Source organism: Meles meles, chromosome 3 (assembly GCF_922984935.1).
Source record: "Meles meles chromosome 3, mMelMel3.1 paternal haplotype, whole genome shotgun sequence".
Classification (NCBI taxonomy): domain Eukaryota; kingdom Metazoa; phylum Chordata; class Mammalia; order Carnivora; family Mustelidae; genus Meles; species Meles meles.
In genome coordinates, this window is record NC_060068.1 from 104,638,451 (window position 1) to 104,662,705 (window position 24,255).

Consider the following 24,255-nt stretch of genomic DNA (forward strand, 5'->3'; position numbering starts at 1 on the left):
AAACCCCTCTACTCATAAAAGTTTATTTCAAATTGCATTTATATTTTTCACAAATTAGAGTGAATCCCTCTACAAGAATGTGCTTTTAAATGGATAAATTGGCATCAGATGTTCAACATAAAAATGCTGTGCGTCCAAAGGTAAATAAAAAGGCCAGTTAAAAGAAGGTACAGCTGGCTAATTAAATTAGAAAAAAATTGAGTATTTAAAATGTACCAAGGTGGTTATAAATTTATACATATATAGATAAATAACACATGAACACTGTTATAAATAAGGCATGAGAGAAGGCGTGAAGGAAGGCCTCAGAGAAGGCCTCCAAGTTGTCCTTGGTATCCACCACGCATATATAAATTTTTTGGTGTCTGCTTTCTAAATTCAAAATACACACTATCCACACTAAGAGATATTTTGTTCAGAACCCACAGAATATTTGATAGGTACTCACCTGAATTAATGCATGACTGTCTTTAGAAAACACTGAACTACCTGACAGTAAAAGCGGCTCGCTTTTCCCACAGCTCTCCTGGCTGATGAGCGTGTCCGCGTAGTTGGGCTGGGGGAAGATCACGTGACTCTTGCGCGAGTCCGCGGTCAGGGAGACCTCGTGCGAATAGGTCTGCAGGAAAGCCCGCACCCCGTCCACGCCCACGAAGTGCGAGGCCGGCACGCCCACCAGCCCGCCTCCCGAAGCCTGGAGCAGACGCGACGCGTGCCAGCGCCTCAGCCTGAGCGCCAGCAGCACGATGACCAAGGCGAGGAAGACGCAGGAGACTGCCGCCACCGCCACCACCAGATAGAGCGTGAGGTCCGAATCGTCTGGGTCGGCGGGGGGTCCCGATGCTGCCCAGGTCCGCCAGGACGTCCGGGATGCTGTCGGCCACGGCCACGGTGAGCGTGACGGTGGCCGACAGAGGGGGCTGCCCGTGATCCTGCACCGCCACCACCAGGCTCTGCTTGAGCGCGTCTCTGTCCAGCAGGGCCCGCGCTGTGCGCACCTCGCCCGTGTGCAGCCCCACCGCGAAGAGCCCTGGCTCGCTGGCCTTGAGCAGGCGGTAGGACAGCCAGGCGTTCTGGCCAGAGTCTCTGTCCACTGCCACCACCTTGACCACCAGGTAGCTGGGCTATGCGGAGCGGGGTGCCAGCTCCACACCTGTTGGGCCATCGGTGGGAAGGGTGGGGTACAGAATCTCTGGCACATTGTCGTTTTGGTCCAGCACGAACAGGCTCAGAGATACATTGCTGCTGAGCCAAGGGTCACCGCTGTTGTGTGCCATCACTTATAGATGCAAGTCTTGGAATTGTTCATAGTCGAAGGAACACAGGGCATATAGAATGCCAGTGTCGGAGTTGATGGAGATGTACAGGATATGGGTGTTCCGAGAAGGGTGTCCTCCGCCAGGGAGTAAGTGACCTGGGCGTTCACTCCATAGTCGGAGTCATAGGCAGTCACAGACACTATGGAGGCTCCTCTAGGGTTGTTCTTCATGATATAGGCAGAGTAGAAAGCATCAGAGAAGGCGGGCAGGTTGTCATTGGTGTCTGCTACTTTCAGTGAGATGTGAGTTTCCGAGGACAGGGACAGACTTCCCCTGTCACTGGCGGTCATGGTGATGATGTAGCTAGGAACCTGTTCCCGGTCTAGGAGTGTGTCTGTCACTAAACTGCAGTCATTTCCATAAGACTTTTCTAATTTAAATGGCAGATTCTCTCGGATGAAATAGATCACTTGTCCATTTTCCCCAGAGTCTTGGTCATTACATTTAAAAGGGCAATTAATGTCCTTCTGGGAGAGTTTTCCAGAATAGAGCTGGAGAGAGAGGTGACAACTACTTCAGGGGTGTTATCATTCACGTCCAATACTGTGATCAAGACGCTGGCTTCTGCACAATATCCTGCATTATCCACAGCTTGCACTTCCATCTCATAGAATCCTCGATTCCTTGTGGTTCAGCTCCTCTATTGTTGAAATTGCCCCTAAATTAGCATCTAGTTTGAAAACGTGCACTGCCTTGTTGTCCACAAAACGGAAGGAATACATCACTTCGGCATTGGCTCCTTCGTCAGGGTCAGTGGTGCTTACCCAAAGCAGCTTAGTGCCTATGACCACATTCTCTGGAACACTCATGTGGTACTCAGACTGTGCAAATACTGGTGTGTTGTCACTCACATCAACTACCATCACACGGATGCGCACAGTGCCTGTGCGGATTGGGTCACCCCCACCAGAGGCCATGAGAACAAGGTAATGAATAGCCTTCTGCTCCCGGTCCAAGGCGTGCTCCAAAACCAATTCTGGGTACGGGTTACCATCCACTCCACTTTGCATGTCCAGAAAGAAGTCAGTATTACTACTGAGTCAGTAGCTCTGGAGACAGTTCTTCCTGATATCCAGATCCCAAGCGTGGGGAAGAGGGAACCGCAACCCAGTGGCTGCTTTTTCACTCACTTTTATTTCTAATTCATCTTCCCAGAAATAGGGGGCATTATTGTTAATGTCTCTCACTTCTACCACAACCCTGTATATTTTTACTTTATCCTCCAGCAAAATCTCCAGATTTAATTGACACTTTAAGACCCCCATACAGAGTTCTTCCCAGTCTACCCTGCCTGTGAAGATAAGGCTGCCGCTTCGAAGGTTTGGAGCGAAAAGTTGAGTCATACCTCTGGAGGCTATACCGACTCCACACTCCTCTAGTTCCTGGGGCTCCAACCCCAGTCCTTGGCGATGTTTCCCATCCTGGAGCCTTTCTCCAGCTCCTCAGGAACTGAATAGTGAATCTGGGTGCACCCAGTTTCCCATAGATTCCCCAGGAGAACTCCCAGCAGGATCAGCCCTTTTCAGTCCTGATGCAGTTGCTCAGGAATCATCGTCGCTTTCCTGGAGGATATTAGTTCCAATTTGTCCCTAGACCACCCAAGTTAGGACCAGTTTTTCCCATCTTCAGAATCCAACATTTTCTTCATAGTCCCAGAGATGATTAGTTTCTATCTGGGCTTTGTGCTACAGGTGCCTGCAGGGCAAGCAGGAGGCAAGCAGGATCTCTGTTTTTCTCTCCGATTGGTGAACAGTGGTGCTCAGAGTCCTAACCAATTACTGCACAATCTTCAACTCCAGGAAGGATCTTTGGTTTTTGTACCTCAAATAACTCCATCTACTGTTCCTCAAATAGGGATGTAAGTGGAGCCAACTAAAAATTACAGTGCTCCTTTTAATAGGAATTTCAGTCAACTTCTTTGTATTTCTCTAAAATTTTTCATACAGAGCCATTTTCTTGAGATTATTTTCTGTAGTTGTATTGTTTTTCCAATAACCTTTCAAATGAATTTGAAGTTTCTATACAAAGTAATTTTAACCATATAACTTTAGTGAACCTAGTTTGATATCACCACTCCTAAAAAACACCTATTATGGGACATCTTCATAGGTATTTCCTGTTTTGAAAAATCACAGACTAAATTAAACTTTCTCACTTGGCTGTAATAAGGGGCAGATTTTTACAGGTTTTAAATATACTTAGAGGAGCTATTTTAAAAGGTTGTCAATATTTAATATTTAGAAATCAAAATTGCACAATATAGAAACCTAAAAATAGGAAATGCAATTGTATATATTATCAGAAGCACATGGACAAGAAGTCAAGTGAATAAGACACATTAACATTTTTAGGACAGAATGGAAGCACTTCAACTTGCATTTACTGGAAGTAAGGGTAGTACTTTACAACGTACTAACACATTTTATTTCAAAATCATGTTTGAGAAAATTAGCAATCCAAAGAATAGTAAAAACTTACCTTTTTCTGAGTAACAAACCCAATTCCATTTACTGAAAATGACTGGTAATACATTTGAAAGCCCACCAAAATTAAGGAAAAAATTCCCACTATTCTGCTTTCATGAATGTAAATGTTTGGATTCTGAGGATAAGAATATTTGGCAGGCCTACCACAACATATCTTTAAAGCTGGAAGGAAATCTACAGATAGTTCTGAGAAAAGATTGGGAATAAAATTGGCCTATTCAGTGGGATTCAAAGAATCCTTAGCAAATGTAATGGACTATTATCAAAATACTACTCTGTCCTTTAAAAAAAAAAAGCCTTTCATGGTGCCTGGGTGGCTCAGCCAGTTAAGCCTCTGCTGTCTATTAAGCATCTGCCTTCAGCTCAGGTCGTTATCCCAGAGTTCTGAGATGGAGGCCTGGGTCTGGCTCCCTGATCAGCGGGAAGTCTGTTTCTCCCTCTGCTTCTGCCTCTCCCTAGCTAGTGCTCTGTCTCTTGAATAAATAAAATCTTTAAAAGATTTTAGGGGCACCTGGGTGGCTCAGTGGATTAAGCCGCTGCCTTCGGCTCAGGTCATGATCTCAGGGTCCTGGGATCGAGCCCCGCATCAGGCTCTCTGCTCCGTGGGGAGCCTGCTTCCTCCTCTCTCTCTGCCTGCCTCTCTGCCTACTTGTGATCTCTCTCTGTCAAATAAATAAATAAAATCTTAAAAAAAAAAGAGTTACAAAAAAAAAAGATTTAAAAAAACTTTTCTTGTGCATTTTCCTCACCTTGTGATTATAAAGAAAAAGGCTTATATACTCAAAATATTGATGTTCTGAGAAAGAGAAACACCCACAGAAAGAAAACACTTATGCTTCAGTTACAAATATTTCTGTGGCAATGGCATCATAATATCCACTTGTCACAGTAAAGGAGATATTGCGTGTAGGTGGATAAAGACTATCTCAGGTGAAAATGTCAAAGTATTTCAAAATACTTGAAGGCTAATAATGAAGTCACTGGCTCACACAGAAAGGAGAAGAAAATATTGAGTGGGTAAGCAAACAAAGTGATAGTAGATATGATCTGTTTAAGATTTTTTTGCCAAAATATTATTTGAAAATTAAACCAAACCTGTTTATTGACACTCACGTGAGTAGAAGCATCAGTGTAAGAGTTTAATTTGTTATTCTCTTCAGTGACACTTATTACAAACGAAGCTTCAGTAGAGAGATCTTGTAAGGGTCCCATTTCTGACGTCATAGTAAGTAAATTAAGCCTTGCTTTCTGGGAATCCGAGGCAACGTACATATCGTAGGAATAAGGCCAAGTCCCTTCACTGTAGTTGGGAGGAACCACAGGTCCTGACTTGACACACAGACCAGGCTGAAACAGCCCCAGGAGGCAGAGCTGGAGGAGCTTCGCAGGCGCAGAGCAACCGCCAGAATCACCGCGAGGAGGAACAACACCGAGATCAAGGCCAAAGCCGCCACCAGGTAAAACTGCAACTCGGCCTGGGGGTCAGAGGGCTCCGGGCGGTCGCTGACATCCGGCAGCGCCTCCTGTAAGCTGTCGGCGAAAACCAGGAGCAGCGTGGCTGTGGCCGAAAGTGGCGGCTGTCCCCCATCCCGCACAGCGACCAGCAGGCGCTGGCGGGCCGCGTCCCGGTCGCCCAAAGCACGCGCCGTGCGCACCTCGCCCGTGCGCAGCCCCAGGCTGAAGAGTCCCGGCTCGCTGGCCTGCAGCACGTGGTACGACAGCCAGGCATTGTGTCCCGAGTCGGCGTCCACCGCCACCACCTTGGTGACCAGGTAGCCGGGCTGCGCGGCGCGCGGCACCGTGTCGAACAGCGCCGAGCCGTCGGGCCCCAGCGCCGGGTACAGCACCCGCGGCGCGTTGTCGTTGCGGTCGCCCACCAACACGCGCAGGCTCACGTTGGCGCTGAGCGCGGGCGAGCCCTGGTCGCGCGCCTGCAGGGTCAGCTCGAAGGCGCGCAGCTGCTCGTGGTCGAAGGCGCGCTGCGCGAACACCACCCCGCTCTGCGCGCTCACGGACACGTAGGACGCCAGCGCCCGTGTTTCCAGGTCGCTGGCCACGATGGAGTAGGAGACGCGACCGTTGGGCCCCAGGTCGGGGTCGGAGGCGCTGACTTGGGCAATCGAGGCTCCGGGAGGGTTGTTAGCCGCAATGTGGACCAAATAGAAAGCCTGTTCGAAAACTGGTGCATTGTCGTTGACATCTGCGATGTGCAGAATGATACTAGAACTGGAGGAAAGAGGGGGCTTTCCCCTGTCTGTGGCTGTGATGGTGACATTGTATGAAGGGGTCTTCTCCCTGTCCAGAGACCCATCTGTTACAAGCTTGTAGTAGTTATTGGCAGAAGATTCAATTCTGAAAGGAACTTTTTCTTTTATGAGGCATGTGACTTCTCCATTTTCGCCTGAATCTTTGTCATGTGTTTTGAACAGAGCAATCACCATTCCGTGTTCTGCGTCCTCGGTTATGGAATTAGAAACTGAAGTGAAAATAACCTCTGGGGCATTGTCATTTTCATCTAAAATTTCTATTATAATTTTACATTCAGTAGCCATGCCCCCACCATCCTTGGCTTCTACGCTCATGGTATAGCTACTACTGATTTCGAAGTCTATAAGACCTTTGGATTTAATTTCTCCATTTTGATGGTCTAGCATAAACATATTTCCAATATCTCTTAGTGTTTTGAAAGAATAGGTGATCTCTGCATTGACGCCCTCATCCTGGTCAACGGCTGTCACCTTTAGCACATTTAGAGGTGCCCAAGGGCAAGTTCTCTGGAAGGCTTACTTTGTACACATCCTGACTGAACACTGGGGATTATTGTTGGCATCAGTGATCTCAATTCTGATTTGAATGGTGCCACTTCAGACTGGGTCACCCCCATCCAGTGCGGTCAGAACCAGAAGGTGGGAGCTCTGGTGTTCCCGGTCCAGGGGCTTCTCCAATATTAATTCTGGGGCATTCTTGCCTTCAGTCTTATCCTTCACCATCAAAGAGAAATACTCATTATAGCTGAGTTGGTAATTCTGGAGAGAATTAGGTCCTACATCTGCATCTATAGCAGATTCCAGACCAAACCGAGGTCCTAGAATTGCAAGTTCATTGATTTGTAAAACAAGGCTATTTTGGGGGAAATATGGTGAATTATCATTTATATCTTCTATCCTCACTGTTATGTGAAAAACATTTAGAGGATTCTCTGCCATGATCTCTAGGGGCACCACACACAGGGTGCTTTGGGAACAGAGCGACTCCCTATCTATTCTGTCACTGACAAGTATATTGCCATTCTCTGTGTTTATTGTATTGTTTCTCTGCACTAACTCTCAGGTTGCGGTTCAGTAAATCCTGTACATGCAGCCCCAGGTCTTCAGCAAGATTCCCTACCACTGAGCCCCTGGCCACTTCTTCAGGAATAGAGTAGCCGATCTGCTCAGAGAGCCCCCCACAGAACAAAGGCAGGAGGAAGGGAAAGAGTACTTGCCGTGGCCCGGTAAGGCTCCTCTGCTTCGCCCTAGTTCCCATCCTTTCTTCGCTGCTGCAGCTTCAGATGTTATGAGAAGATGCTTTACAAATTGTGTTTTAAATATTTACTGCTAATGCGTAGAAAACTCAATGCTGTTTCACGGTATCCCATTCCGTATTCCAGAATCATGTGCTGAGAAGAGAGCCCATATCTGGGCTTTATCTCCTTTCAGAATCGCTTCCGTGACTGCGCAGAAAGTCACTTAGGTAGACGTTGGACTCCAGCTCTTCCAGCGAGCGCATTGGCCAACAGCGGCGCTCGGAGTCTACTTGGAAAACCGCAGTCGGAAGCCTTGCAAATAATGACATCAGCTATTCTGACAGATTTGTTGGACTGACGTTTAGGGAATGAGGCAATATACAAGTTTTGGATGTGTCTATTTTCTAGTGTTTACTACCAAAAGAAGTTCTTTAGAGATCTGATTCCATAGAAGATTCATTAACCCAGTATGAGAAAATTTATCTTTTTCTAATGAGAGGCAGTTCACCTACTGAAGGAACAAAGCAAACTTCTCTCCAGACTTAGAACAAAGACCACACAGTAAAGTAGCCTCACCAAGTGATACGGGGAAATTTTAACAGCCAGTAATCTGAATTATGAAGATAATAGCCAGTATTGTCTTCAATCTTATGTACAGATAACTTTCCTTCTTTTTCCAGAGTAAACTGGGGGAGAGCTCAGATGCATACTCAGGATAAAGATGACCAATGACATATAGTCTTCCTTGCTACTTATGAAAGAGATTTATGGGACACCTAGTGGCTCAGTCAGTTAAGCAGCTGCCTTTGGCTTAGGCCCCGATCCCAGGGTCTTGGGAACTAGTCCCACATCGGTGGGGGAGCCTGCTTCTCTCTATGACTGCCACTTCCCCTGCTTGTGCGCGTGCGCTCTCTCTGACATAAAATCTTTTTTAAAAAGATCGGTTATCAGTCTTTTGTCTAAGATCAAGTAAAATCTCTTAAAGAGATTTATGAAATTTATGAAAGATTTATGAAAAGGATTATCAACTATTGTACACTTTCACCACAAACAATACCCAGTAGGTTACCATAGGAAGAGCTACAGAGTGTATCCCACTGAACCAAGAGGGTCAAATTTGAACATCAGAAATAAAGCAAATAATGGCAGAACATAATTATAAATTAGGGGAGGCAATGTGAAGTTGTAATAGGGAAATAAAAACTGTGAATCATAATTTGAATCCTAACCAGTTTATATTGATAGTCACAGACACTGATGATAGAAAAATATTACTAAAATTTAACTTACTATAAAGCAAGCCATAATCGCTGAACTAGACCTTTAGAATCAAAAGAGAATATGCCAGGCGGGAGAGAAAAGAAAACTTTCCTGAAAGATGATGTTAATTTGTTGAAAGTTAAAGTACAGGAATTCACATGTATTGCTCTAAATATATACGCAATGAATATGTCCCCCTCCAAAAAAGTATTGATTTGGGGTTTTGGTTTTGTTTTGAAAAAGCCACTTAAAAGACTTGTGCAGAGATACTAGCAACTCGGAGGCAGGTAATAAATCTCACCTGATTATTCGTGGAGTCAAGATTGCCTAAACCAGCAGCTGAATCTTCAGTTATCAAGAGTGGCTCGCTTTTCCCACAGCTCTCCTGGCTGATGAGCGTGTCCGCGTAGTTGGGCTGGGGGAAGATCACGTGACTCTTGCGCGAGTCCGCGGTCAGGGAGACCTCGTGCGAATAGGTCTGCAGGAAAGCCCGCACCCCGTCCACGCCCACGAAGTGCGAGGCCGGCACGCCCACCAGCCCGCCTCCCGAAGCCTGGAGCAGACGCGACGCGTGCCAGCGCCTCAGCCTGAGCGCCAGCAGCACGATGACCAAGGCGAGGAAGACGCAGGAGACTGCCGCCACCGCCACCACCAGATAGAGCGTGAGGTCCGAATCGTCTGGGTCGGCGGGGGTCCCGATGCTGCCCAGGTCCGCCAGGACGTCCGGGATGCTGTCGGCCACGGCCACGGTGAGCGTGACGGTGGCCGACAGAGGGGGCTGCCCGTGATCCTGCACCGCCACCACCAGGCTCTGCTTGAGCGCGTCTCTGTCCAGCAGGGCCCGCGCTGTGCGCACCTCGCCCGTGTGCAGCCCCACCGCGAAGAGCCCTGGCTCGCTGGCCTTGAGCAGGCGGTAGGACAGCCAGGCGTTCTGGCCAGAGTCTCTGTCCACCGCCACCACCTTGGTGACCAGGTAGCCGGGCTCTGCAGAGCGGGGTGCCAGCTCCACGCCTGTGGAACCGTCAGTGGGGAGAGTGGGGTACAGGATCTCTGGCACGTTGTCATTCTGGTCCAGAACAAATATGTTAACAGACACATTGCTGCTGAGTGGCAGCTTTCCACTGTCCTGCGCTGTCACCCACAGTTGCAGGTCACGGAACTGTTCATAGTCAAAGGAGCGCAGTGCATATAAGGTGCCAGTATTGGAGTTGATGGAGATGTAGGTGGATAAAGGTGCTCCCTGGAGGGTATCTTCCACCAAGGAATAAGTGATCTGGGAGTTCTCACTGCTGTCCAGATCCACTGCCATCACTGAGAAGAAGGAGGCTCCTCTGGCATTGTTTTCAGGGATATAGATGGAATAAGATGAGTCAGCAAATGTGGGCGGGTTATCATTGTCATCTGCTACGTTTAGTGAAATGTGAGTTTCTGTAGACAAGGGTGGAAATCCCATGTGGCTATCAGAGTTATATTATAGCTGGGGACCTGCTCCCTGTCCAGCATTCTGGTTGTTATCAACTTGTAATAATTTCCGTAAGTCTTTTCCAACTTAAAAGGCAGACTGTTAGGAACAAAACATGAAACTCGACCATTTTCCCCAGAATCTTGATCTTGCACATTTAGAAGAGCAATAACCGTACCTGGAGGAGAGTTTTCCAGAACTGAATTAGTGGAAGATGTGATAGTTATTTCTGGAGCATTATCATTCACATCCACAACAGTGATCAACATCTTAGCAGTGGTGGAGAGACCGCCACCATCTTGGGCTTGAATTTCCATCTCATAGAATCTGTATTTCTCAAAATCCAGAGACCCTCGTGTTAAGACTTCTCCAGTTTGAAAATCCAACTGGAATATTTCAGAAGTTTTGCTTTCTGTATTCCGGAATGAATAGACCACTTCCCCATTGATTCCCTCATCTGGATCAGTTGCATTTACTATGAGCACCCGAGTTCCAGACCTGAGATTCTCAGGAATACTCACTCGATATACAGACTGTGTAAACTTTGGTACATGGTCATTTACGTCGAGGACCACCACACGAATGGCAACAGCACCCTGGTGGATGGGATCTCCTCCATCGAAGGCTGTGAGGAGGAGGTGGTGAGCAGACTCTTTCTCTCGGTCCAGACTCCCCTCCAGCACCAGTTCAGGATTCTTGACCCCATCCGTTCCGCCTCGCATTTGTAATGAAAAGTAACTATTAGGATTGAGCTGATAGCGCTGGAGGGAGTTCGTTCCGACATCTGGATCCCTAGCACTAGGAAGGGGAAATCTGGATCCCGGAGTTGCGTGCTCACTGACTTTTATCTCTATTTCCGCCTCCTGGAAGCTGGGAGCATTATCATTAACATCCATTATTTCCACCTCCACTCCGTAAATCTTCAGGGTATCTTCCACAAGTATCTCTATATTTAAAAAACAGGAAGACAGTGTCTCACAGAGCTCCTCCCGGTCTAACCTACCTGCAGTGATCAAGCTGCCACTTCTCGGATTCAGAGCGAAAAGCTGCATCCTATCTCTGGAGATGATGCGGACTCCACGCTCCGACAGCTCCCAGGGTTCCAGCCCCAGGTCCTTTGAAATATTGCCCACGAAGAAGCCTTTGTCTGTCTCTTCCGGCACCGAGTATTGGATATGTCCTGCCCCAGACTCCTGTAGCGTCCTCAGGAAAATGTATAGGAGGACCAGCCCGCTGCGGTCCAGGCGCCGTGGCGGATTCCCCATAGCAGTAAGCTGAGCCTATATTCCCTGATTTCTTGAACTGGTTTGTTCTGAATCAGCTTATGTATCTACGAAGTTCCGGAATGACTGCATCCAAAATATATTCGGGAGCGAACTACTTAAGTTTCCAGCATCAGGATCTGTGAGTATCCGTATTACTCGGCTTTGTGTTGTAGAGATTGGGGAGGGAGGGACTGCCGCTTGCAGCTTCCCATTCCCCGGTTGGTGAAGAGCGGCGCCTAGAGCCGAATCTTATTATTGCAACGAGTAAGAAACCCAACTGATGTGTTTTTCCCAGACGTTATTACACACTTCAAGAATTACACATATTTGTAACACTGAAAATTGCACACAATAAAGAGTTGTATAATGTGATATTAAAGGTTTACCAAGATCACTTAATAAAAGAATTATTAAAAGGGCTTGTCTCATTTTTAAAAATATTTTCAAATACTACTGGAACTGAAAACTTGCAGGTTAAATTTGCTTCCTATTGATTTTTACTGATTGAAGGGAATAGCATTTGTGGATGTGGAACTAGCATGGTTCGAAAAAAATATGAGAGCTCATGACAATAATTCCCACCAATATTTCTTTATTGAATAATATAAAGATGAAACATTTGAGAAATTTTGGATGGGATTGTTATTTAAAATACCATGACATAGAAATATAATTATGTTCCATATTCTTAGGTTAAGAAACATTCTATCTTGGGGCTCCTGGGTAGCTCAGTGGGTTAAACCTCTGCCTTCAGCTCAGGTCATGAGCCCAGGGTCCTGGGATAGAAGCCCACATCAGGCTCTCTGCTCAGCAGGGAACCTGCTTCCCCCTCTCTCTCTGCCTACTTGTGATCTCTCTCTGTCAAATAAATAAAATCTTTAAAAAAAAGAATTATTCTATTTCATGAACAATTTGCCAGAGATTTCTATATATATTTTACTTTAAATTGCATAGCAGAAGGACTGCAGCATTGTAAACTTCAGTCTAAACAGTTATATCATTAGGTTTGATCTAGGTTTACTTTAAGGAACTTTATCAAAAGATTGACTCTAGAATCATTATTTTTATATATTTAAAGTAAGCTCTATGTCCAAGTGGGATTTGACTCATAACCCTGAGATCAAGAGTCACATGCTCCATCAACTGAGCCACCCAGGTGCCCCTGAATCTAGAAATCTTTAAACAACAATGCTATAGGGGCGCCTGGGTGGCTCAGTCCCCTACTGCACTAATGCGGTTAAGTGTCTGCCTTCCGCTCTGGTCTGGAGCTGGGGGTCCTGGGATGGAGCCCCCACATCTGTGCTTCCCTGATCAGCAGGAAGTCTGCTTCTCCCTCTGCCCCCCCCCCCCCCGCTCATGTGCTCTCACTCTCTCATTATTGGTCTCTCTCTCTAATAAATAAATTAATAAAATATTTTTAAAATACCAATACTACATTGGAATATTTTGGCATATTATAATATAAAAAGCATTATTTTAAGTACTTACCTGTTCAAAAGTCTTCTTATCTGCTTCAATGTTAGGAATTAAAATGCTAGCCAACAGCCCTGCAGGGCTATCTTTATTAAGAGTATCTTGTGTGGCTGGAAAATGATCAGCAGATGTGAGAAAATTAAATTCTGGATTAGTCTGATCCCCTGGCACACATAAATTATAGGCATAGGGCAATGTTCCCTCACTGTAGTTGGGGGTAATCTCGGGGCCAGAGTTGGAGCAGAGAGCAGACCCAAAGCAACCCCTTGCGGCGGGGCTGGAGGAGCTTCGAAGGCGAAGGGCAATGGCCAGAGTCAAGGCGAGAAGGAAGAGCACCGAGATCAAGGCCAAAGCCACCACCAGGTAAAACTGCAGCTCCGCCTGAGGGTCAGAGGGCTCCCGGCGGTCGCTGACATCCGGCAGCACCTCCTGTAAGCTGTCGGCGAAAACCAGGAGCAGCGTGGCCGTGGCCGAGAGCGGCGGCTGTCCCCCATCCCGCACAGCGACCAGCAGGCGCTGGCGGGCCGCGTCCCGGTCGCCCAAAGCACGCGCCGTGCGCACCTCGCCCGTGCGCAGCCCCAGGCTGAAGAGTCCCGGCTCGCTGGCCTGCAGCACGTGGTACGACAGCCAGGCATTGTGTCCCGAGTCGGCGTCCACCGCCACCACCTTGGTGACCAGGTAGCCGGGCTGCGCGGCGCGCGGCACCGTGTCGAACAGCGCCGAGCCGTCGGGCCCCAGCGCCGGGTACAGCACCCGCGGCGCGTTGTCGTTGCGGTCGCCCACCAACACGCGCAGGCTCACGTTGGCGCTGAGCGCGGGCGAGCCCTGGTCGCGCGCCTGCAGGGTCAGCTCGAAGGCGCGCAGCTGCTCGTGGTCGAAGGCGCGCTGCGCGAACACCACCCCGCTCTGCGCGCTCACGGACACGTAGGACGCCAGCGCCCGTGTTTCCAGGTCGCTGGCCACGATGGAGTAGGAGACGCGACCGTTGGGCCCCAGGTCGGGGTCGGAGGCGCTAACTTGGGCAATCGAGGCGCCTGGAGGATTGTTCTCTGCCACGCGGACCACGTAGGAGGCCTGGTGGAAAACCGGCGCGTTGTCGTTGACATCGGTGATGTACAGAGTGATGGTAGTACTGGAGGTAAGAGGCGGCTTTCCCCTGTCAGTGGCTGTTATGGTGACATTGTATTCCGGAGTCTGCTCACGGTCTAGGGCTCCATCTGTCACCAGCTTGTAGTAATTATTAGATGAAGGATGAATCTTAAATGGAGTATCTCTACTTAAACTACATGTAACTTCTCCATTTTCCCCAGAATCCTGGTCCTGTGTTTTGAAGAGAGCCACAACCATTCCTGGAAGGGAATCCTCCAAAATCTGATCAGAGAAAGAAGTAATGATTATTTCAGGGTTGTTGTCATTTTCGTCCAGAACTTCTACAATTACTTTACACCGCGTAGAGAGAGATCCTCGGTCCTTGGCTTCTACATCCATGGTATATCTTTCTACTTCTTCAAAATCCAAGGGTTGATGAGTTATAATGTTTCCTGTAGCAGAATCCAGAGAGAACACGTGCTGGGCTTTATTAGCTACACCAAGGAATGAGTAGGTGATCTCAGCATTGAAGCCTTCATCTTGGTCAGTGGCGCTCACCTTCACCACCAAAGTGCCTGGGGATACACCTTCAGGAAGATCGACCCTGTATACATCTTGGCTGAACACTGGGGGGTTATCATTGGCATCCACCACCAGGATTTGGATTTGAGCTGTGCTGAATCGTGGTGGATCCCCGCTGTCGAAGGCTGTCAGCACCAGATGATGAGAGCTTTGTGTTTCTCTGTCCAGGGTCTTCTTCAGTACTAATTCTGGATATTTGCCACCATCAGGACTGTCTTTCACCACCAAGGAGAAATACTCATTAGGACTTAACTGGTATTTGCTCAGTGAATTCATACTAATATCAGGATCTTCTGCAGACTCAAGAATTGCTCCGGTCCCCAGGGGAACAGATTCACTGATTTCTAAATTTATTTCATCCTTATGGAACTGAGGGGCATGGTCATTAATATCCTCAATAGCCACAATGATATGAAAAATATTTAAAGGATTTTCCACCACGGCTTCTACCTGCAACTCACATCTTCTTCTCTCTTTGCATATCTGCTCACGGTCTATTCGGTCGTTCACGAGTAAGTCCCCGCTCTCTGCGTCTACACGGAAAAGCAGCTTCTCAGTGCTAACTCGCAGCTTCCGAGCCGACACGTCCAAGACGCTAAGCCCGAGATCCTTGGCGAGGTTCCCCACCACCGAGCCCTTGGCCAGTTCCTCGGGAATGGAGTAGCGGATCGGCTCGCAGAGCGCAGGGTAGAGCAAAGGTAGCAGGAAGGGAAACAGTACCTGCAGCCTTCTGGCTGGGCGCCTCTGAAAACAGCTCCCTCCCATCGCTCGCTCTAGTTCTCGCGGGGTCCCAGTCTCTCCAGCTGGAGAGAGTGCACGCTATCGCACCGGTAGCTTTCAGCCCTAGAACATACAGGGCCTCCAGTTTGGGAATCTTTGCGTACTGGAAAGAGTCTGCGCAGCACTTAACCCGGTGTGGAAGCGGGTTCTTTTTCTTTATGTTGTTGCCTGCACAGGAAAACCCAGGCTACAATCTGAGGAATCCCGGGAGACTGCGCTTGCCCTGTACTGGCCGACAGCGGCGCCCAGAGGCTTTGTGTGGAACCGCAATCTAGTTTTTTGGTATTTCCGAAATCTTTTTTTCATTTTTTAATTTTTAAAAATATTTTACTTTAAGTAATCTCTTCACCCGACGTGGGTTCACCTGAACCCACAACCTCAAGGTCAAAAGTTGCATGGTCTACCAACTGAGCCAGCCAGGCGCCCCAGGAAATCTTTTTAAAATGTAAGGTGATAGCTAAAAATATTGAATCTTATTTCTCATTGATTTCATTTTCATCATGAAACATGTTTCACATGGTCAAAACTACCATATGTTTTATATGTTAAAAATTTACATAAGCTTTGAATAGGTAAAAGGACTTCAAAATTCAAAAACAAAAAGCACAGAAGAATATAGAGTGGAAAGTAGGTCTTCTATCTCATGGCTCATTGCTCTCCAGTTCTTCCATCCAGAGGTAATCACTGTTGTTCCTTTTAAAAGTAATTATCCACAAAGGCAAGTACTGAAGATAAGCAAAAAACCTTTTTCGTCTTCAATCCTAGCTGATATTTAGCTAGAAAGTATTAACCCATTCCCCATATTTAGGAACTAGAAGGCAGTCATTCCCTTACTCATTACAATCATCAGGAGTGTTCTGTGCCACTTTTAAATAGTAATATTTTAAAACACTTGGTTATAATAGCTACCATGTCAAAAGACTTTGTTCTAAAAATCTGTACTTTTCAGAACAATTATTTCAGATAGATGCATAATAATTTTGACTCCCAAAGTCAGAAATTTAAAATGTCTCTTTCCATGATTTATGCTAATAACTATGACCCAAAAGGATGTGCTCTCCTTCCACAGACCTACTGTTCAACAACTGTTGGATGACATGAGAAAACTCATGGTCTTATAAGTATTTTGAGACACATTAGGGCATTCTTTGACTTTCCTCTAGCATATTAGTTTAGAAGAATGTTAGTACCAAACCAAATACATCACCATCTTCACTAAAGTAAATGGCTCATCAGTAATTCTACTGATCACTTGTTTAGAATAATTCTGTGACAGATGACTCTGTTGTACAATGGATGGCACATTGGACTTCTAGAATAATTTCGTGTATTTCTCTGCTTATTTCAGATCTCCCACAGAAGCGATATTTCTTTCTTGACTTTAAGTTTATTATGACTCTCAATTTCAGAGTTTTCAGATATTTATGTGGGTCTCCTTTCTTCTACATTAAAGAGCCACTGAAATACTGTTGGCACACATCTTTTGCTGCTGTTCTTGGGAACATGTACAAATCTGTCTCCCCAGTCTATATTTTTTTTCAGTCTTAGAGATTGGGGAATTTAACAACAACAAAAAAATGCTGACAGCAGAATCCAAAATTTGCTTCATTTAACCTTCTGTAGGTTCTATAGAATGCCTATCCAGCAAGGAAAGTCAAATTAAAATGCTATGTCTTCCACATAACAGTATGAAATTAGAATCACAAGCAAAAAGGATGCTTCATTGTTACCAGTTATGATTACACTTGGAGAAATTTAAGCACACATTGTTATCAATTAAGAAAATATTAATGAAAAATTCAAATTTCTCTAGGAAGCATATTCAACTGTTACTGTCGCTACATGGTATAGTTTGAAAAATATAACCACCAAAGTACTGAGAAGTGGTGTTGCTCTTCTCCTTGAGAAGAACAACATTGAGGGGCCTTGTTTTGGCATTGTTTCCAGTGAAGCTAATGCATTTGTTTCTGATATGCACCTATTACCAGACCCACCTTCAAAACAAGAACTAGAGGGGCACCTGGGTGGCTCAGTGGGTTAAAGCCTCTGCCTTCGGCTCGGGTCATGATTCCAGGGTCCTGGGATCCAGCTCGCATTGGGCTCTCTGCTCAGCAGGGAAACTGCTTCCCCCTCTCTCTTTCTCTGCCTGCATCTCTGCCTACTTGTGATCTCAGTCTGTCGAATAAATAAATAAAATCTTTAAAATAAAAAAAAAAAACAACAAGAACTAGAGTTGCCTAAGGGGCCAGGGTTTCATCATGTGGCCAAGAGAAGTGAACATAAGTTGACAGACACTTCTGCATAGAAGTACTCTCAGGAACTGTCATATTGTATTCAACAAATATGGAAAATAGAAGGTTCTCCAAGGCAAATCATAATAGCCTATGACCACAGGCCTTCATTGGGATTAGGTGAATACTGACCAGAAAGTAAAAACATACCAACCTCAATAACCACTAAGTTCTACTCCTCGTTATTTTAGCAAGAGACAAATATCATTAAACCGGAGAAAAGTGAAAAATTAAAGACTGGAAATTTCTATCATTATGCTGTAAACCTAAAAGTAATGCCAATTATAATTCTTGAAAGAAGGAGAGTAAAACTAGAACTCACTGGAACCAAAGGGGTATCTTCTACAGGAAACTTCGAATCATCTAACAAAGACAAAGGATCCTTTTTCTCACAGCTCTCCTGGCTGATGAGCGTGTCCGCGTAGTTGGGCTGGGGGAAGATCACGTGACTCTTGCGCGAGTCCGCGGTCAGGGAGACCTCGTGCGAGTAGGTCTGCAGGAAAGCCCGCACCCCGTCCACGCCCACGAAGTGCGAGGCCGGCACGCCCACCAGCCCGCCTCCCGAAGCCTGGAGCAGACGCGACGCGTGCCAGCGCCTCAGCCTGAGCGCCAGCAGCACGATGACAAAGGCGAGGAAGACGCAGGAGACTGCCGCCACCGCCACCACCAAGTACAGCGTGAGGCTTGAAGCTTGGGAGTCAAGGGGGACTTCCAGGCTGCCCAGGTCGGCCAATACATCTGGAATGCTATCAGCAATGGCTACAGTGAGTGTGACGGTGGCGGAGAGCGGGGGCTGGCCATGGTCCTGGATGGTCACCACTAGACTCTGCTTGAGCGCGTCTCTGTCCAGCAGGGCCCGCGCTGTGCGCACCTCGCCTGTGTGCAGCCCCACCGCGAAGAGCCCTGGCTCGCTGGCCTTGAGCAGGCGGTAGGACAGCCAGGCGTTCTGGCCAGAGTCTCTGTCCACCGCCACCACCTTGGTGACCAGGTAGCCAGGCTCCGCAGAACGAGGTGCCAGTTCCACGCCTGTTGAGCCATCAGTGGGGAGGGTGGGATACAGGATCTCCGGTGCATTGTCATTCTGATCCAGCACGAATATACTCAGTGACACATTGCTGCTGAGTGGTGGGTCCCCACTGTCAGTGGCAATCACCTGAATCTGTAAATCACGAAACTGTTCATAGTCAAAGGATTGAAGTGCATACAGGACTCCTGTGTCAGAGTTTATGGAGATGTAGGAGGATAGAGGTGCTTCCTGGAAAGTGTCTTCAGCTAAAGAGTAAATAACCTGAGCATTCTCTTTACTGTCTGGGTCTAGTGCAGTCACAGAGAAGATGGAGGCACCTCTAGGATTGTTCTCCAGGATATAGGTGAAGTAGGAGATGTGGGAAAAGGTGGGTGGGTTATCATTAATATCTGCCACTTGCAGGGTGAAGTGAGTTTCCGTTAACAGGGGTGGATTTCCTCCATCTGTGGCCGTCACTGTAATATTGTAAGAGGATACCTGTTCCCTGTCAAGGGTTCTGTGTGTCACCAGTCTATAATAACCATCGATGGATTTTTCTAACTTAAATGGTAGATTCTCTGATATGGAACAGGTGACCTGTCCATTCTGCCCAGAGTCTGGATCATGAACGTTTAAAAGGGCTATAACAGTTCCCAGAGGTGAGTCTTCCATCAGGGGACTAAACAGAGATGTTATGGTCACCTCTGGACTGTTGTCATTTACATCTTCTACTGTAATCAATACTTTTGCCATTGCAAGGTATGCTCCTCCATCTTCTGCTTGTATTTCTAATTCATAGAAATCTGTTTCTTCATAATCTAGATTTTCTGATAATTTTATTTCCCCAGTATTTTTGTTTAGTTGGAATTTCAACAATTGCATGTCAGGTGATTTCCGGAACGAATATGTTACTTCTCCATTGGCTCCTTCATCCTTGTCTGTGGCAGTGACTGTCAGCAGCTGTGTGCCCACAGGCAAGTTCTCCAGAACACTCACTCGGTATTCTGGCAATGTGAAGACTGGTGCGTTGTCATTTGCATCGAAGACAGTCACACTGATGAGAACCGTACCAGATAGAAGGGGGTCGCCCCCATCCCAGGCAGTGAGGACAAGGTGGTGCACTTCCTCTTCCTCCCTATCCAGGGCCTGCTCCAGCACCAGCTCCGGGTATTTGACTCCATTGCCATGACTCTGAACCGCTAAGGAGAAGTGCTTATTGGAGCTAAGCTGGTAGCGTTGGAGGGAGTTCACACCCACATCCGGATCAACCGCCTCCAGGAGAGGAAATCGCATTCCTGGAGCGACATTTTCATTAATTTTTACGTCTACATTTTCTGCTTGGAATTTTGGGGCATTATCGTTGATATCAGTTACTTCTATTTCTACCCCAAAAAGTTTCACCCTATCTTCTACAAGAATGTTAAAATTCACCAGACACCTCGCACTCTGAGCGCAGAGCTCCTCCCGGTCTATTCTGCCCGCAGTGACCAAACTGCCGCTTCGCGGGTTCAGAGCGAAAAGCTGCGACCTACCTCTGGAGACGATGCGGACTCCGCGCTCTGCCAGTTCGCGGGGCTCCAGCCCCAGGTCCTTGGAGATGTTGCCCACGAAGGAGCCTTTCTCCTGCTCCTCAGGAATGGAGTAGCGGATCTGCCGGGCTTCAGCCTCCCATGATAGACCGAGAAAAAGACCGAGCAGAACCAGCGCTGTGCAGTTGGAGCGGTTCCTTTTAGCAGCCATTGTTGTCTAATCAAGGAATTCTCGCCAAGTACTCACTGCACACGTTGTGTGTTTGGGCCGATTCCTTTTTCTTTCTCTGGCTTCAGGGACCTCTGTAGCCTAGGTACCTTAAATTCTGGAATGAGTTTTTGCTGCAACTCTGCAGCCGGTTGGTAGGAACTGAGGAGCTTTGTATGGTCGGAGCCCTGAGAATCCGGATTGAGCGCGGGCTGCGTTTCTCTCCCAGTAGGCGAACAGCGGCGCTCAGAGTCCTCAGAAGTTACTGCACCCGCTATGTATGCAGTGGGCAACAAACGGTATTCTTTGTTGGGTATTTTATTTTACCATACTTCTTTGGTTTCTCAAGTGATATTCCTTAAGCCAACTACTATTTGTAGGTTTCTTACTGAGTAGGATAAATGGCATGAAAGTACTATAAAATATTAAATGAAAATAACTGGTCAAATATACACTTGTAACACTTATTTTCTCAGCAGGAATGTACCCACTTTAAAAGGTTAAGTAATACCTCTTCTATTTCATATAAGCTTCTAACTAAATTCACAAAAGTCTTACAATCTTATTTGAAATTTTGATTGAAATGGTCCCATTATGTTTAATAGGCATTCATTTAGAGACTATATGAGATACATCCCTTATAACTCACTTATAATTTTTATTTTAGCTTTAACTAATCAACGAATTAAATTCGCTTAGCAATAATATTGTGGAAAAGGTTTTCAAAATATTCTTCTAAAATATTCTTTGTAAAATAGTTTTATTGAGCCTTCGTGAATTTTTCTGAAAAAAATCTATTGTAGGCATATATAATTAGAAATCAATTTGACCTACTTAAATGAATTGAGCTAGTAACCACAAACTAGAAAAAAAATAACATGCCTGTGTTGTAATGCAAAGAAGAATATAAGAATTTCAAGCTATAATTACAAAGACAAAGTTGGAATTGTGATGTATGTTTTTAAAAAAAATAAATATTTACTCAAATGACCTGTTTTCACCAGAGCATTGATGCCAACATAAACAATCTCTTCTTTCAGCATTTTGTATGGAAGCCCAAAGTAAAGTGGTTCACACATCTTCAATGGTATGTGCCTATCAACCCATCTCCTCAATGGTGAGGAGTTGAGAGATTCATATCTTCTTTTTTAAAAAGATTTTATTTATTTATTTGAGAGGCAAGCCAGAGCATGAGCAGGGGGAGGAGCAGAGGGAGAGGGAGACTAGCAGACTCCCCGCTGAGAAGGGAACCTGACTCCCCGCTCAATCCCAGGATACTGGGATCATGACCTGAGCTGAAGGCAGATGCTTAACCAACTGAGCCACCCAGGTGCCTGCAGATTCACCTCTTTTATTCAGAGAACAAGTTCAGAACTGTTTATGTCACTACTCTTCAAAGATTTTATATTTTGTCTTCGAAGGTTTTATATCAATCAGAAATAGAGACTGAGTATAAAGGGCAATGACGTTTCATTTGCTTTCTTGGAAATTTGTTATCTTGTAATGGAGAAGAAAAAAATTAGGAAAGAGTGCAATTTAAACTCCAAGAAAAGATTAATATAAGAAAACAACCAGAAAAAACAGAAGTAGAAGAGAAAATTTCTTCTAAGGTAGTTAGTATTAAGTTCTGGGGACTGTAGAAACCTTGGCAATGGAAAACAAGTTCTGACTCATTATCCAAGGAAAATACATATATCTATAACTTCCATAGAATTTCAGAGACTTGTGGATCTGCTCACGAAATCCACTCATTTAGTTTTTTAAACTATTTTAAAAAATGAAGATACCTAAATGTACCCAGGATATTATTTACAATAAATGTTTCATTGAAAACAAGCACTTGCTTTGATACTTAATGCATAGCTTAATATTATTAAACTCAAAACATTTAAGTAGGATATGGAAAATTCATCCTGAATCTTATCAGATTTGAATAATTACCTATTAATTTATTTGCAAGAAAACACTGCCTGTTTTGCTAATCTGAACTTGACTAGATTTCTCCAATTTAGTGACATTATTTCTGAATTAAAGAGCAACTTATGAACCAAGCAAATCTTGAAAAATCTAATCAGCAAAAAGTAAACACTGAGAAGACAAAAAGATTGTAAGTTACGGATTTTTAAAATATGATTCTATATATAAAAATGCAGTAGTATGCCTGAAAGAGAAACTAGTAGAATATTTCAGAAGACACAAAAGTGGAACTCACCGGTGTGAGAGTCTCAGGATGTGCAGTCAAATCATGCCCGCCCTGAAGTGGAATTAAGGCCCCAGATGAATCACCGCAAAGCAGTATGTCTTGTCCTGAACTCAACTGCTCATTGCACTTTAGAAAATTAAACTCTGTCTTTCCAGCATGGGCAACGCACAAATTGTAGGAATAAGGCAAAGTCCCTTCACTGTAGTTGGGAGGAACCACAGGCCCTGACTTGACACACAGACCAGGCTGAAAACAGCCCCAGGAGGCAGAGCTGGAGGAGCTTCGCAGGCGCAGAGCAACCGCCAGAATCACCGCGAGGAGGAACAGCACCGAGATCAAGGCCAAAGCCACCACCAGGTAAAACTGCAGCTCCGCCTGAGGGTCAGAGGGCTCCGGGCGGTCGCTGACATCCGGCAGCGCCTCCTGTAAGCTGTCAGCGAAAACCAGGAGCAGCGTGGCCGTGGCCGAGAGCGGCGGCTGTCCCCCATCCCGCACAGCGACCAGCAGGCGCTGGCGGGCCGCGTCCCGGTCGCCCAAAGCACGCGCCGTGCGCACCTCGCCCGTGCGCAGCCCCAGGCTGAAGAGTCCCGGCTCGCTGGCCTGCAGCACGTGGTACGACAGCCAGGCATTGTGTCCCGAGTCGGCGTCCACCGCCACCACCTTGGTGACCAGGTAGCCGGGCTGCGCGGCGCGCGGCACCGTGTCGAACAGCGCCGAGCCGTCGGGCCCCAGCGCCGGGTACAGCACCCGCGGCGCGTTGTCGTTGCGGTCGCCCACCAACACGCGCAGGCTCACGTTGGCGCTGAGCGCGGGCGAGCCCTGGTCGCGCGCCTGCAGGGTCAGCTCGAAGGCGCGCAGCTGCTCGTGGTCGAAGGCGCGCTGCGCGAACACCACCCCGCTCTGCGCGCTCACGGACACGTAGGACGCCAGCGCCCGTGTTTCCAGGTCGCTAGCCACGATGGAGTAGGAGACGCGACCGTTGGGCCCCAGGTCGGGGTCGGAGGCGCTGACTTGGGCAATAGAGACGCCTGGAGGATTGTTCTCTGCCACGTGGACCACATAGGAGGCCTGGTGGAAAACCGGCGCGTTATCGTTGACATCGGTGATATGCAGAGTGATGGTAGTACTGGAGCTAAGAGGCGGCTTTCCCCTGTCAGTGGCTGTTATGGTGACATTGTATTCCGGAGTCCCTTCTCGGTCTAGGGCTCCATCTGTCACCAGCTTGTAGTAATTCTTAGAAGAGGAATAAATCTTGAAAGGAATATCCCTTCCTATGTTACACACAACTTCTCCATTTTCTCCAGAATCTTTGTCCCGTGTTTTGAAGAGTGCCACCACCATTCCTGGAAGAGTGTCCTCCAAAATTTCATCAGAGAGAGAAGTGATGGTTATTTCAGGGTTGTTGTCGTTTTCATCTAGGATTTCTATGATGACTTTGCATTGAGTAGAGAGACCACCTCCATCCCTTGCTTCCACTTCCATGGTGTATCTTTCTGTATCCTCAAAATCCAGTGACTGGTTATTCTTAATCATACCTGTTTTCTCATCTAGTGAGAACATGTGCCTTGTATTCTGAGCAGTGCTCCTGAAGTAGTAGTTTACTTCTGCATTGACCCCCTCATCTTTGTCAGTGGCTGTCACCTGCAGCACGGAGGATCCGGCGGGCAGATTTTCACTAACACTGACTCTATATTCATCTTTGCTGAACACTGGGAAGTTGTCATTGGCATCCCTGACAAATATTTCTATTTGAGCGGTGGCACTTCGTGGTGGGTCTCCCCCATCCAAGGCAGTTAA

The 24,255-nt window shown here is 46.6% G+C and overlaps 3 protein-coding genes across 14 annotated transcripts in view; all 3 read right to left on the reverse strand.

Moving 5' to 3' along the window:
* Nucleotides 1-24,255, reverse strand: part of LOC123938945 (protocadherin gamma-C5) — a 172,539-nt gene that overhangs the window by 66,986 nt on the left and 81,298 nt on the right. Inside the window, exon 1 of one of the 12 annotated variants that reach the window (XR_006817791.1) lies at nucleotides 17,835-20,369. The exons of 9 other annotated variants lie outside the window; for them this stretch is intronic. Coding sequence is in view for 2 of the 3 variants with exons in the window: in XM_046000745.1 (XP_045856701.1) it covers nucleotides 17,835-20,258 (2,424 nt within the window). In the remaining variant the exon portion in view is untranslated. Of the gene's footprint in view, nucleotides 1-12,785; nucleotides 15,331-17,834; nucleotides 20,370-24,255 lie in introns of those variants that run through there. 2 more of the 12 variants (XM_046000745.1, XM_046000751.1) reach the window with 2 other exon arrangements.
* PCDHGA12 (protocadherin gamma subfamily A, 12) lies at nucleotides 314-2,916 on the reverse strand. Its single transcript, XM_046000762.1, is given in 6 exon segments — nucleotides 314-832; nucleotides 834-1,366; nucleotides 1,369-1,761; nucleotides 1,764-1,935; nucleotides 1,937-2,718; nucleotides 2,721-2,916. Coding segments are annotated over 6 exon segments (2,448 nt in total). The 5' UTR covers nucleotides 2,872-2,916; the 3' UTR covers nucleotides 314-415.
* On the reverse strand, nucleotides 3,376-7,503 carry LOC123938948 (protocadherin gamma-B1-like). Its single transcript, XM_046000761.1, is given in 6 exon segments — nucleotides 3,376-3,435; nucleotides 4,919-5,160; nucleotides 5,163-6,552; nucleotides 6,554-6,621; nucleotides 6,624-7,108; nucleotides 7,110-7,503. Coding segments are annotated over 6 exon segments (2,466 nt in total). The 5' UTR covers nucleotides 7,331-7,503.